The sequence below is a fragment of the Bombina bombina genome, chromosome 1 (assembly GCF_027579735.1).
Source record: "Bombina bombina isolate aBomBom1 chromosome 1, aBomBom1.pri, whole genome shotgun sequence".
NCBI lineage: Eukaryota > Metazoa > Chordata > Amphibia > Anura > Bombinatoridae > Bombina > Bombina bombina.
Window position 1 is genome coordinate 371,014,441 of NC_069499.1, and position 14,735 is coordinate 371,029,175.

The 14,735-nt window shown below is 39.6% G+C and overlaps 1 protein-coding gene across 2 annotated transcripts in view; it reads left to right on the forward strand.

Moving 5' to 3' along the window:
- SPOPL (speckle type BTB/POZ protein like) overlaps positions 1-14,735 on the forward strand; it is a 209,784-nt gene that overhangs the window by 143,556 nt on the left and 51,493 nt on the right. For both annotated transcript variants that reach the window (XM_053698260.1, XM_053698261.1), the window contains exon 8: positions 8,132-8,254. In XM_053698260.1, the coding sequence (XP_053554235.1) occupies positions 8,132-8,254 (123 nt within the window). The remainder of the gene's footprint in view (positions 1-8,131; positions 8,255-14,735) is intronic.

Sequence of the window (14,735 nt, forward strand, 5' to 3'; positions counted from 1 at the left end):
ATTATGATTCTACCAAAACATTTGGGCAGATTCTGTCCATAATCAATGGATTCAGAGTATTGTCTCTCAAGGGTACCGAATAGGATTCAGAGTAAGACCACCTGTGAGAAGATTTTTCTCTCACGCATCCCAGCAAATCCAGTAAAGGCTCAGGCTTTTCTGAAGTGTATTTCAGACCTGGAGCTTTCAGGGGTAATCATACCAGTTCTGTTTCAGGAACTGGGTCTGGAGTTTTAGTCAAATCTATTCATTGTCCCAAAGAAAGAAAATTCATTCAGGCCATTTCTGGATCTGAAATTTTTGAATGGTTGTGTAAGAGTGCCAACTTTCAAAATGGTGACTATAAGGACTATTCTGCCTTTTGTTCGGCAAAGGCATATGTCCACAATAGACAGGATGCATATCTTCATATTCCGATTTATCCAGACCACTATCGGTTTCTGAGATTCTCTTTTCTAGACAAGCATTACCAATTTGTCGCTCTTCCATTTGGCCTAGTGACAGCTCCAAGAATCTTTTAAAAGGTTCTCGGTGCCCTGCTCTCTGTAAACAGAGAACGGGGTATTGCGGTGTTTCCTTATTTGGACGATATCTTAGTACTAGCTCAGTCTTTACGTTCTGCAGAATCTCACACAAATCAACTAGTGTTGTTTTTTCAAGGACATGGTTGGAGGATCAATTTACCAAAAAGTTCTTTGATTCCTAAGACAAGAGTCACCTTTTTAGGTTTCCAGATTCAGTGTCCATGACTCTGTCTCTAACAGACAAGAGACAATTAAAATTGGTTTCAGCTTGTCGGAACCTTCAGTCTCAATCATTCCCTTCAGTATGTGCTTGGAAGTTTTAGGTCTCATGACTGCAGCATCGGACGCGATCCCCTTTGCTCGTTTTCATATGAGACCTCTCCAGCTTTGTATGCCGAACCAATGGTGCAGGGATTATACAAAGATATCACAATTAATATCCTTAAATCCCAATGTTCAACTCTCTCTGATTTGGTGGTTAGATCACCATCATATAGTTCAAGGGGCCTCTTTTTTGTTCATCCAACCTGGACTGTGACCACAACAGATGCAAGTCTTTCAGGTTGGGGAGCTGTCTGGGGATCTCTGCTAGCACAAGGGGTTTGGAAATTTTAAGAGGCAAGGTTACCAATCAATATTTTAGAACTCCGTTCTATTTTCAGGGCTCTTCAGGTTTGGCCTCTGTTGAAGAGAGAACCGTTCATTTGTTTTCAGACAGACAATAGATGCGTTAACAGTTCCTTGGTGTTACCAACCTGCTTGTGTTTTATCGCCTCTAGTTCTTCTTCCAAGAGTGATCTCTAAAATCATCATGGAACAATCGTTTGTGTTGCTGGTAGCTCCAGCATTGCCTCACAGGTTTTGGTATGCGGATCTTGTTCAGATGTCCAGTTGCCAACATTGGTCACTTCCATTAAGGCCACACCTTTCTCAAGGTCCATTTTTCCATCAGGATCTCAAATCATTAAATTTTAAGGTATGGAAATTGAACGCTTAGTGCTTAGTCATAGAGGTTTCTCTGACTCAGTGATTAATACTATGTTACAGGCTCGTAAATCTGTTTCTAGGAAGATTTATTATCGAGTTTGGAAGACTTACATTTCATGGTGTTCTCATAAATTCTCCTGGCATTCTTTTAGAATTTCTAGAATTTTACAGTTTCTTCAGTATGGTTTGGATAAGGGTTTGTCTGCAAGTTCCTTGAAGGGAAAAATCTCTGCTCTTTGTTTTATTTCACAGAAAGATTGCTAAGCTTCCTGATACTCACTGTTTTGTACAGGCTTTGGTCCGTATCAAGCCTGTCATTAAATCAATCTCTCCTCCTTGGAGTCTTAATTTGGTTTTGAAGGCTTTACAGGCTCCTCCGTTTGAGCCTATGCATTCTTTGGACATTAAACTACTTTCTTGGAAAGTGTTCTTCCTTTTGGCCATCTCTTCTGCTAGAAGAGTTTCCGAATTATCTGCTCTTTCTTGTTAGTCTCCTTTTCTGATTTTCCATCAGGATAAGGCAGCTTTGCAGACTTCATTTAAATTTCTACCTAAGGTTGTGAATTCTAACATTAATAGAGAAATTGTTGTCCCTTCTTTGTGTCCTAATCCTAAGAATTCTTTGGAGAGATCCTTAAATTCTTTGGATGTGCTAAGAGCTTTGAAATATTAAAGATTTCTGGAAGACTTCTAGTCTATTTGCTATCTTTTCTGGTTCTAGGAAAGGTCAGAAGGCTTCTGCCATTTCCTTGGCATCTTGGTTAAAGCTTTTGATTCATCAGGCTTATTTGGAGTCGGGTCAGGCCCCGCCTCAGAGAATTATAGCTCATCCTACTAGATCAGTCTCCACTTCGTGGGCTTTTAAGAATGAAGCTTTAGTTGATCAGATTTGCAAAGCAGCAACTTGGTCTTCTTTGCATACATTTACTAAATTCTACCGTTTTGATGTATTTGCTTCTTCGGAAGCAGTTTTTGGTAGAAAAGTTTTTCAGGCAGCTGTTTCAGTTTGATTCCTCTGCTTGTGTTACGTTTTTTCTTTTCATTATGAGAATAAACTTTTATATTTTGGGTTGTGGATTATTTTTTTTCAGCGGAAAATGGCTGTTATTTTTTTATCCCTCCCTCTCTATTGACTCTTCTGTTGAGTTCCACATCTTGGGTATTACTATCCCTTATGTCACTAGCTCATGGACTCTTGCCAATTACATGAAAGAAAACATAATTTTTGTAAGAACTTACCTGATAAATTAATTTCTTTCATATTGGCAAGAGTCCATGAGGCCCACCCTTTTTATGGTGGTTATGATTTTTTGTATAAAGCACAATTATTTCCAAATTTCTTTGTTGATGCTTTTTACTCCTTTCTTTTTCACCCCACTACTTGGCTATTCGTTAAACTGAATTGTGGATGTGGTGAGGAGTGTATTTATAGGCATTTTGAGGTTTGGGAAACTTTGCTCCTCCTGGTAGGATTGTATATCCCATACGTCACTAGCTCATGGACTCTTGCCAATATGAAAGAAATGAATTTATCAGGTAAGTTCTTACATAAATTATGTTTTTGTTTATTTAAATGAAGTCTAAAACAAAAAATGCATGTTGGAGTGGCTTAAAGGGACATCAAACGCTTTCATAGTTCAGATAAAGCATACTTTGCTTTGTTCTTTTGGTATCATTTATTGAAAGCATACCAATGTGGGCTCAGAAGCAGCAGTGCTTTGAGCTAACTGCTGATTGGTGGCTGCACACACATGCCTCTTGTTCCTCTGTGTTGAGCTAGGTCCCAGAAGTGCAGTGCTGATTTTTCATCAAAGGATACCAAAATAATGATGCAATTATGATAATAGAAGTAAATTGGAAAGTTTTTAAAATGTATATGCTATATCTGAATCATAGAATAAACATTTTGGTTTGTATGTCCCTTTAAATAAATAGGAAAGTCAAAGCTAAACCTTTATGATTCAAATAGAGCATGCAATTTTAATAATATTTTAAATAAACTTTTTGATTTTCAATTTTACTTTGCTCTTTTGTTATCCTTTGTTGAAAGATCATATGTACATATTCTACACTGCATATAACCATTATCATTCTCCACGGGAGTGTGCACAATGCTATCTATATGGCACACATGAACTAGCACTGTCTGGCTGTTTTGCAGGATTTAAAGGGCCACTAAACCCAAAATCTTTCTTTCATGATTCAGATAGAGAATACAAATTTAAACATTACAATTTACTTCTATTATTTATTTCTCCAACATTCGTATTGTCCGGTCCACGGCGTCATCCTTACTTGTGGGAATATTCTCTTCCCCAACAGGAAATGGCAAAGAGCACAGCAAAAGCTGCCCATATAGCCCCTCCTCAGGCTCCGCCCCCCAGTCATTCTCTTTGCCGCTCTGAACAAGTAGCATCTCCACGGAGATGGTGAAGAGTATGTGGTGTTTTGCCAAATTTTACAAATTTGATACTTATGCTTCTTCGAAGGCTATTTTTGGGAGAAAGGTTTTGCAAGCCGTGGTGCCTTCTGTTTAGGTAACCTGATTTGCTCCCTCCCTTCATCCGTGTCCTAAAGCTTTGGTATTGGTTCCCACAAGTAAGGATGACGCCGTGGACCGGACACACCAATGTTGGAGAAAACAGAATTTATGCTTACCTGATAAATTTCTTTCTCCAACGGTGTGTCCGGTCCACGGCCCGCCCTGGTTTTTTAATCAGGTTTGAAAAATTTCTTTCTCTATACACTACAGTCACCACGGCACCCTATAGTTACTCCTTTTTTTCTCCTAACCGTTGGTCGAATGACTGGGGGGCAGAGCCTGAGGAGGGGCTATATGGGCAGCTTTTGCTGTGCTCTTTGCCATTTCCTGTTGGGGAAGAGAATATTCCCACAAGTAAGGATGACGCCGTGGACCGGACACACCGTTGGAGAAAGAAATTTATCAGGTAAGCATAAATTCTGTTTTTGCTTCATTTTTTAGATATCCTTAGTTGAAGAAAAACCAATGCACATGGGTGAGCCAATCACACAAGGCTTCTATGTGCAGCAACCAATCAGCAGCTACTGATATGCTTTTCAGCAAAGAATATCAAGAGAATAAAACAAATGAGATAATAGAAGTAAATTAGAAAGATGTTTAAAATTGCATTCTCTTTCTAAATCATGAAAGAAAAAATGTGGGTTTCATGTCCCTTTAAAGAGCATGCAGGGGCGTAGAAAAAGTTAAACTTGTTATGCAAAGCTGGGGAATGGGGTAGTAAAGGCATTATCTATCTTCTTAAACAATAAAAGAAAATCAAGTAGATTCTCGATATTTAAGGGCATTTTTCTTTCTAATGGTAGTGAATGTCCACAGTCCTTACTTTTGGGAATTATATCACCTAGCCACCAGGAAGCGGGAAAAAAAAACACCCTTCACCAGAGTTTTAACTATCCCTACTACTTCCCATTCCCTCCCAGTATTTCTTTGCCTTGTCAAGGAGTAGACATGGATTTAGATGCCGCTGATTTCAGTTAAGTTTTTCAGCTATATCCCATTCAGTGGATAGTTCCTGGAAGAGAAGGAGTTTCTGCAGGTTTCTCTTCTACTTGTTGGAGTCGATTTACAAACTATGTGTTGCAGGGTAGTACCTTTGCTTCACCCGGTTTGGTGAGAGTCTGCATTCTTCCTCACACCTGTCCTTCTCTGTTATTTACAGGACAGGCAAGGAAAAACAGCACAGGTGAGAGAAGCCTGAGTGGAGCTAAGTACCTGCCTTTAAACCCTGGTTACTCCCTATATGGGCACTAAGTGCTGGGAGGCTACATTACTTCTGGGATCATCTAGATTCCTCCCTCCATAGCATATTACTTGGTCATTGCATAAACAGCTGAGACTCTGTATCTCAGTGTATGTACAGGGGGTTGTATCTAGATATGCACTTTGTTAGTTTCTTAGGTCTCCACTCACTCACCTTTATGTTCCCAAATTGGGTTAATGTGTGGAGATTCAAATCTGTTATCTGACTTTTTATCCAAGCCGGAACACGTTCAATCATTTCCCCCCTGGATGTTAGCGGTGATGGTCTCAGCGCTCCTGCATGTACTAAATAGCTAGGTATAGGGGACATTGCTCTAGTCCCTCTGTCAGAACATGGACAGGTTTCTATTATATTCAAGCCTGTTCATTGTGCCAAAGAAAGCGGGCACTTTCTGTCCTATTCTGGATTTAAACACTCTGAACAAGTTTCTTCGAGTTCCCTCATTCAAGATGTAAACCTTCACATTCTGATCCATTTAGATCATCATTGATTTCTTCAGTTTGCTTATATGAATAAACACTATCGGTTCACAGCTTTTTCTTTTGGTCTGGCTTCAGCCCCCAGAATATTTACAAAAGTTCTGGGTACTTTATCGGTCATTCGTTTTTAAGGGGTATCTGTTGCCCATTACATAAACAATATATTAGTTCAGTCTCCATCTATGTCTTCAGTAGTAGCTCCTACAGAATGTCTAAAGTGTTTTCTTCGCAGTCACGGCTGGAAGATAAAAATAGCTAAAAGTTCTCTCTTCCCCCATAAGAGAGTGACCTTTTTGGGAGTCGTCATAGATTCGTGGAGATTTAACTTTTTTTTTTTATATAACAGATCAACACAGGCATAAGCTCTAGTCGGCCTGTTGACTACTACAATTGCAGCCATCTCCTTCGGTAGCTCAGTGTATGGAGGTTGTGGGTCTCATGGTCCCGGCTTTTGACATGATTCAAGTTGCAAAGTTTAATTTGCGTCCGTTACAACTTTGCATTTTAAGCCAGTGTAACGGGGACCTCTCCAACCTCTATCAGAGGATTATTTTTGGATAAGCCCACCAGTCTTTCTTGGTGGATGTCACCAGAATCAGTGTTTCCGGGTAGGGGTTTTCAACGTCCGTCATGAGAGATTATCACTACGGACGCTGGTCTGGGGTCACTTGATAGCCTAGGGTATTTGGTCTCCTCTGGAAGTGTCTCTGCCTATCAATGTTCTGGAACTCGAACGACTTTCAACTTGCATCAGTCGTGGCCGTATTTGATCGACCCCCGTAAATTTGTTTTCAGTCAGACGTCACGATCATCAGGTAGGCATTCGCAGCTCGCTTGCAATGAAGGTCTCCTCTTGCATCTTGTCATGGGCAGAAGAAAATCTTTGTTCGATATCGGTATCTTGCTGGGTGCGGCCAGAGATAGATCTAATGGTGTCCCGGCTTAACCACAAACTTCCTCGTTATGGGTTTAGAATGAGGGATCCCCAAGTGGAGTTGATAAGTGCTCTGTCAGCTCCGTGGGATTATCATATTGTCTACCTTTTTCCTCCGATTGTTCTCCTTCTCAGTGTGGTTGCATGTCTAAAACAGGAAGTTGTTCAGGCAATCTTAGCAGCAATGGTGTGGCCTCGCCGGACCTGGTAAGCGGACCAGATCAGAATGTCCAGCGCCTTCCACTTTGGCAGGATCTGCTCGTTCAAGGTCTGTTCTATTATCAAAATCTGCAGTCTCTAAACTTAACTGCTTTGATTTTGGCTCATAGGGGTTTCTATGAGTCAGTAATCAATACCTTGATTCAGGCTTGCAAGCCGATTTTCTAGATAGATTTAATACAAGGTCTGGAAAGTGTATCTTTCCTGGTGTTCGAAACCGGATTTTTCTTGGCATGCTGTCAGAATTCTTAGGATTTTGCAATTTCTGCAAGAGGGTTTGGACAATGTTCTGTCGGCTAGTTCTCTTAAGGGTCAGATCTCTGCCCTTTTGGTTTTATTCCATAGGAAGTTAGCATGTTTGCCTGATATTTCAGTCCTTTGCCAGGCTCTTGTCGGTATCATACCTTTGTTCAAGCCAATCCCTCCTTGGAATCTGTTTGGTTCTTAGGGTTTAACAATCGCCTCCATTCAAGACCGTTTTTTTGTGGACTCCACAGCTTGGGTATTGATTCCCAAAATGAAGGAGCGTAGACTCTGTTTACCATTAGAAAGAAAACACAATTTATTCTTACCTGATGATAAATTAATTTCTTTCTTGGTAGTGAGAGTCCACGGACCCACTTGTAATTTTTGTTTCTTTTTTGGAGGCAAAATTCATTGTTTGCATCTCCGCACCCTATTTTTTACTCTCCATTTCCTCGGCTATATAGCAATACTGGGAGGGAAGGGGAAGTAGTAGGGTGTCTCTGCCTCATCCTGGTGGCCAGGTGATGTAACTCCCAAAAGTAAGGACAGTGGACTCTCACTACCAAGAAAGAAATTAATTTATCAGTTAAGAATAAATTAATTTTTTTTCTCAAAACCAATTTTTAAACATTGAAGTGTTGGAAATGAGACCAGGGAGGCCTAAATCTGATGATCACCTAAATCTGATGATCATGTGTTCTCATGACCAGAGGACCATTCAGCTTCCTGTCTTGGAAGAGGAAATAAAAATGAGCCTTAAGTGGACCTTCTTTTGATGTATTTTTATGGTTCCCAGTTTCATTGTACATTACATACATTTTCTCATAAGTTTCTGTTTTGGTAGTTTTTGTTATGTTTTTTTTTTTTACTTAGCAGTAAACTAATTAGTAACATTATAATCAAAGAAAGAATGCCTGTTTTCTTTGTTTTCATCTGCAGAATAGAGTTGACATCCATGATGTGGATCCTGAAGTGTTTAAAGAGATGATGAGATTTATATACACAGGGAAAGCACCAAATCTAGAAAAGATGGCTGATAACTTATTGGCAGCAGCAGATAAAGTAAGTGATTTAACATTAAGTTACCCTTAACTAGTATGACCAGGCTCTAACAAAATAATTTGTGTAATGTAATTTGTGGTATTTTTTTATATTTTTTAACCAATAATGCATTTGCTGCATTGTCGTGTTTTTTTTTGTTTTTTTTTTTTTTTTGATAATGCGATCTGAGATATTGTTTTTGTACTGAAATCGCATATAAACTGATGTTTCCTTCCTTGGAAAAAAAAACAAAAAAACTATTTGCTCACAATGGTGGCATTCTCTGTTTTTTTTTTTATTTAAAGGGATACTAAACCCAATTTTTTTATTTCATGATTCAGATAGAGCATGAGATTTTAAGCACCTTTCTAATTTACTCCTATTATCAATTTTTCTTTGTTCTCATGCTATCTTGATTTGAAAAAGCAGTACTGTAAGCTATAGAGCCATACCATTTTTTGTTCAACACATGGGTAGCACTTCCTGATTTGTGGCTAAATGTAGCAAACCAATCAGTTGCTCTACCAAGGTGCTGAACTAAAAAATGGGCTGGCTCCTAACCTTTTATTACTGCTTTTTCAAATCAAGATAACATGAGAACAAAGAAAAATTGATAATAGGAGTAAATTAGAAAGTTGCTTAAAATTGCATATTCTATCTGATATCATGAAAGAAAAAAATGAGGGGTTAGTATCCCTTTAATTGCTATGCTTTTATGTGTCTGCAAGGCCCTGGCATTATATATGTTTGAAAGTTTTATGGGTTATTTTGGTATTTGTTGCAATAGGTTCATTTGTTTTATGATTCTCTTGTTTTCGGTAAATCCAATATCTATTATTGCCAGAAAACATATGTAGGTCATATGGAACATTTTCTCAAACATCGCATCTTGGAACATCTGAATTCTATTCTAGCAGAGCCCCCTAGAACCCCTGTAGCTAGACATTTTGCTGGACATACTAATCAGAGCATGAGAGAGATGTTTTCCTTTCAAGCCATTGATTTTGTACCGAGTGGTAACAAAGGAAGCGATAGGTTAGTTAAACGTAACAGGAAAGAAGCTTATAGGATGTTCTTATTGTGGACTGGTGTACTATTGGGTATTGATGAAATCTTGGATCTGAAAGCATATACAGGAATTTAATGAGCTATTTTTCATATGACCTGATATACATGTTTTAACAGCTTTTAAACATACCATCATACATTATGAAGTTTGATTGCCAGATTCTAAGGATTTTAATGATGTTTTAATGTTACATCATCATGAAATTTGTTACTAAAGGGTTAATCTGTGGAGTCTTAACTTTGTGTTCTTTAAGTGTGATACTCCCAAATTCATTCTCTATTTTAATCTCTTCTTTTTGTCTTGTTATGCGTTCTATGATAGCAAAGTGGTTATGTGTTTAAATTATTTCTTCTCTCTCTCTCTCTCTCTCTCTCTCTCTATATATATATATATATATATATATATATATATATATATATATATATATATATATATATATATATATATATATATATATATATATATATATATATATATATATATCTATATATATATAATCTTAAGAGAGAGAAAAGCACTCCTGAGATAGAACAAAAGTTAGAATAACTTCCATACCTGTTCATTTCTGATGCAACTCAGGGTGCGCGTTCCTATAGCACACTATTGGCGCCATGTACTAAGCATCAAAGTGACCGTCCGACTGTATTTCTGCGTCAAATTCGCTCACGATCTGCTTCTCGTATTTACCAATCTGCGATCAAATCGAAAAACCACTATTTTTCATCAGCTATCGTAATTTTACGCCACTGATCGTTCCGAAGCCTTTTTCCACTTACTACATGTTCGATCGCACGTAAATTCACTGTAATTGGAAATTATGAATGTTACAACTAATCCGTCTGCTCCAACTTTCACTGTAACTTTGCGTGATTTGCTTTGCGACCATTTAGGTAGCGAATACAATAGAAAAGTCAGTCAAATCTGCGACATAAGGTTGTCCGCCTCCAGTACCTCGAGCATATTGCTTTTCTTTGGCAATTTTGGATTCAGTTTGACACTTTATATCGTTGAGCCTTTTTTTGCAGGAGTCAATATCTTTTTTTTAGTTGGTCCTTGAGCACTCACTGCGTCACTAATTTTTTCCCAAATAATCTTCTTGCGAGCGCCGGGGGTTTGCTTGACTCGACTACCATAAATATTGTCATAATATTCGAGTACTAGATCAACAAGTACAACATTCTGTTGATGAGAGAAATTAGGGTTGCGAGTCTTCTTAGAAGTAGCTGAATCTCCGGAGCAAGCCATCTTGTCAAAGTGAATACCGAAAAGTAACTAAACAATATTCTAAGATTTCTGGGAAAATGCACATTCTTATACATGTCAGCAGCCAGACGTTGCCGCTTGTCTGACTATTATGACACCTAGATCGTCACGTGGGTAAAGAACTAAACCAATCAGGTCGCAGACTGCTTCGTAACGTTGCTCTTTCGCGCCGAACGAAGCTTCAAAGTTATCAATAATCCAATTGTCTTCGAGACACAATAGACGGCGGGTTAATTCGATACGGTCTGTGCGAAAAAATTGACGCCTTAGTACATGGCGCCCTATGCCTTTTCACAGAGAAAAAATAAACTGTAGCATATCAGGCTGACCCTGCCCAATGATACTCCTGCGCCAAAATACCAGGCAATTCTTCTCTGAACAAGAGAAACAACAACCCCAGACGATCGTTTCGGCCTTCTGTGGTTGCTACAGGATATTTTTTCTGTGGAAAGGCATTGTGTGATAAAAGAATGCGCACCCTGAGTTGCGATCGAAATGAACAGGCATGGAAGTTATTCTAGCTTTTGTTCTATCTCAGGAGTTCTGTTCTCTCATTTCTGATATTTATGCAAATTAATCTTGGGTCTCCCTAAGAGTAATGGGGGAACCAGTCGTGGACTCCTTGCACACATACCCTTAGAGAGCTACAACTGCACCTCACTGATGAGGCCCACAGAAGGCCGAAACGATCGTCTGGGGTTGTTGTTTCTCTTGTTCAGAGAAGAATTGCCTGGTATTTCGGGGCGGTGGACTGTCATTGGGCAGTATCAGACTGATATGCTACAGGATATTTTTTCTCTGTGGAAAGGCATCAACGTGTGCTAAAAGTTTTGTAGGATTGAGAGCTTGCATTGTGTGGCTGTTTAGGGACTCAGGTTTTGGAAGAGACCTTGACGTGGTACCTGGGCTTGTCCCATTTGGCCATTTTTGCTTTTAATCTTAACTGAGAGCTTGTGAGTGCTGGACTTTCTCTGTGTGTGTATGTATGTATGTGTGATTGAGATATATATATATATATATATATATATATATATATATATATATATATATATATATGTGTACGTACAGGTATACCCCGCTGTAAAGTGAAAACCGCCTTAAAGTGAAACAAGGCAGTTTTAGCTTTCTTTTCACTTTCCAGTTTGTTTAAAAACTTGACAACATGTTTGAACTAACTTATATTAGGGGTGCAATAGTGCTACGCTTAGTTTAACACTAGCACAGCACAGTATTCAATTAGTATTCAATAAATACTGTACCTGTAAAATAGTGACAATTACTGTAGAATAATTTACAAATATTATAGCACTGATTGCACTGTAATGCTGTAAACAGAGTGAACTAATCATAACAAAATGGTACCACTCACTTTTCTCGCAATCTCACGATGATTACAGCACTGTTTCAAAATCCTTGGAGGATGTATGTGTGTATGTATATGTGTATATGTGTATATATATATATATATATATTTCTCCAACATAGGTGTGTCCGGTCCACGGCGTCATCCTTACTTGTGGGATATTCTCCTCCCCAACAGGAAATGGCAAAGAGCCCAGCAAAGCTGGTCACATGATCCCTCCTAGGCTCCGCCTACCCCAGTCATTCTCTTTGCCGTTGTACAGGCAACATCTCCACGGAGATGGCTTAGAGTTTTTAGTGTTTAACTGTAGTTTTTATTATTCAATCAAGAGTTTGTTATTTTGAAATAGTGCTGGTATGTACTATTTACTCAGAAACAGAAAAGAGATGAAGATTTCTGTTTGTATGAGGAAAATGATTTTAGCAACCGTAACTAAAATCCATGGCTGTTCCACACTGGACTGTTGAGAGCTATTAACTTCAGTTGGGGGAACAGTATGCAGTCTCTTGCTGCTTGAGGTATGACACATTCTAACAAGACGATGTAATGCTGGAAGCTGTCATTTTCCCTATGGGATCCGGTAAGCCATGTTTATTACGATCGTAAATAAGGGCTTCACAAGGGCTTATTAAGACTGTAGACTTTTCTGGGCTAAATCGATTCATTATTAACACATATTTAGCCTTGAGGAATCATTTTATCTGGGTATTTTGATATAAGAATATCGGCAGGCACTGTATTAGACACCTTATTCCTTAGGGGCTTTCCCAAAGCATAAGCAGAGCCTCATTTTCGCGCCGGTGTGGCGCACTTGTTTTTGAGAGGCATGGCATGCAGTCGCATGTGTGAGGAGCTCTGATACTTAGAAAAGACTTTCTGAAGGCGTCATTTGGTATCGTATTCCCCTTTGGGCTTGGTTGGGTCTCAGCAAAGCAGATACCAGGGACTGTAAAGGGGTTAAAGTTTATAACGGCTCCGGTTCCGTTATTTTAAGGGTTAAAGCTTCCAAAATTGGTGTGCAATACTTTTAAGGCTTTAAGACACTGTGGTGAAAATTTGGTGAATTTTGAACAATTCCTTCATGTTTTTTCGCAATTGCAGTAATAAAGTGTGTTCAGTTTAAAATTTAAAGTGACAGTAACGGTTTTATTTTAAAACGTTTTTGTACTTTGTTATCAAGTTTATGCCTGTTTAACATGTCTGAACTACCAGATAGACTGTGTTCTGAATGTGGGGAAGCCAGAATTCCTATTCATTTAAATAAATGTGATTTATGTGATAATGACAATGATGCCCAAGATGATTCCTCAAGTGAGGGGAGTAAGCATGGTACTGCATCATTCCCTCCTTCGTCTACACGAGTCTTGCCCACTCAGGAGGCCCCTAGTACATCTAGCGCGCCAATACTCCTTACTATGCAACAATTAACGGCTGTAATGGATAATTCTGTCAAAAACATTTTAGCCCAAATGAACACTTGTCAGCGTAAGCGCGGCTGCTCTGTTTTAGATACTGAAGAGCATGGCAACGCTGATACTAATATCTCTGAAGGGCCCCTAACCCAGTCTGATGGGGCCAGGGAGGTTTTGTCTGAGGGAGAAATTACTGATTCAGGGAACATTTCTCAACAGGCTGAACCTGATGTGATTGCATTTAAATTTAAGTTGGAACATCTCCGCATTCTGCTTAAGGAGGTATTATCCACTCTGGATGATTGTGACAAGTTGGTCATCCCAGAGAAACTATGTAAAATGGACAAGTTCCTAGAGGTGCCGGGGCTCCCAGAAACTTTTCCTATACCCAAGCGGGTGGCGGACATTGTTAATAAAGAATGGGAAAGGCCCGGTATTCCTTTCGTTCCTCCCCCCATATTTAAAAAATTGTTTCCTTTGGTCGACCCCAGAAAGGACTTATGGCAGACAGTCCCCAAGGTCGAGGGAGCGGTTTCCACTTTAAACAAACGCACCACTATACCCATAGAGGATAGTTGTGCTTTCAAAGATCCTATGGATAAAAAATTAGAAGGTTTGCTTAAAAAGATGTTTGTTCAGCAGGGTTACCTTCTACAACCAATTGCATGCATTGTCCCTGTCGCTACAGCCGCATGTTTCTGGTTCGATGAGCTGATAAAGGCGGTCGATAGTGATTCTCCTCCTTATGAGGAGATTATGGACAGAATCAATGCTCTCAAATTGGCTAATTCTTTCACCCTAGACGCCACTTTGCAATTGGCTAGGTTAGCGGCTAAGAATTCTGGGTTTGCTATTGTGGCGCGCAGAGCGCTTTGGTTGAAATCTTGGTCGGCTGATGCGTCTTCCAAGAACAAGCTACTTAACATTCCTTTCAAGGGGAAAACGCTGTTTGGCCCTGACTTGAAAGAGATTATCTCTGATATCACTGGGGGTAAGGGCCACGCCCTTCCTCAGGATCGGCCTTTCAAGGCAAAAAATAAACCTAATTTTCGTCCCTTTCTACGAAAGGGACCAGCCCGAGGTGCTACGTCCTCTAAGCAAGAGGGTAATACTTCTCAAGCCAAGCCAGCTTGGAGACCAATGCAAGGCTGGAACAAGGGAAAGCAGGCCAAGAAACCTGCCACTGCTACCAAGACTGCATGAAATGTTGGCCCCCGATCCGGGACCGGATCTGGTGGGGGGCAGACTCTCTCTCTTCGCTCAGGCTTGGGCAAGAGATGTTCTGGATCCTTGGGCGCTAGAAATAGTCTCCCAAGGTTATCTTCTGGAATTCAAGGGACTTCCCCCAAGGGGGAGGTTCCACAGGTCTCAGTTGTCTTCAGACCACATAAAAAG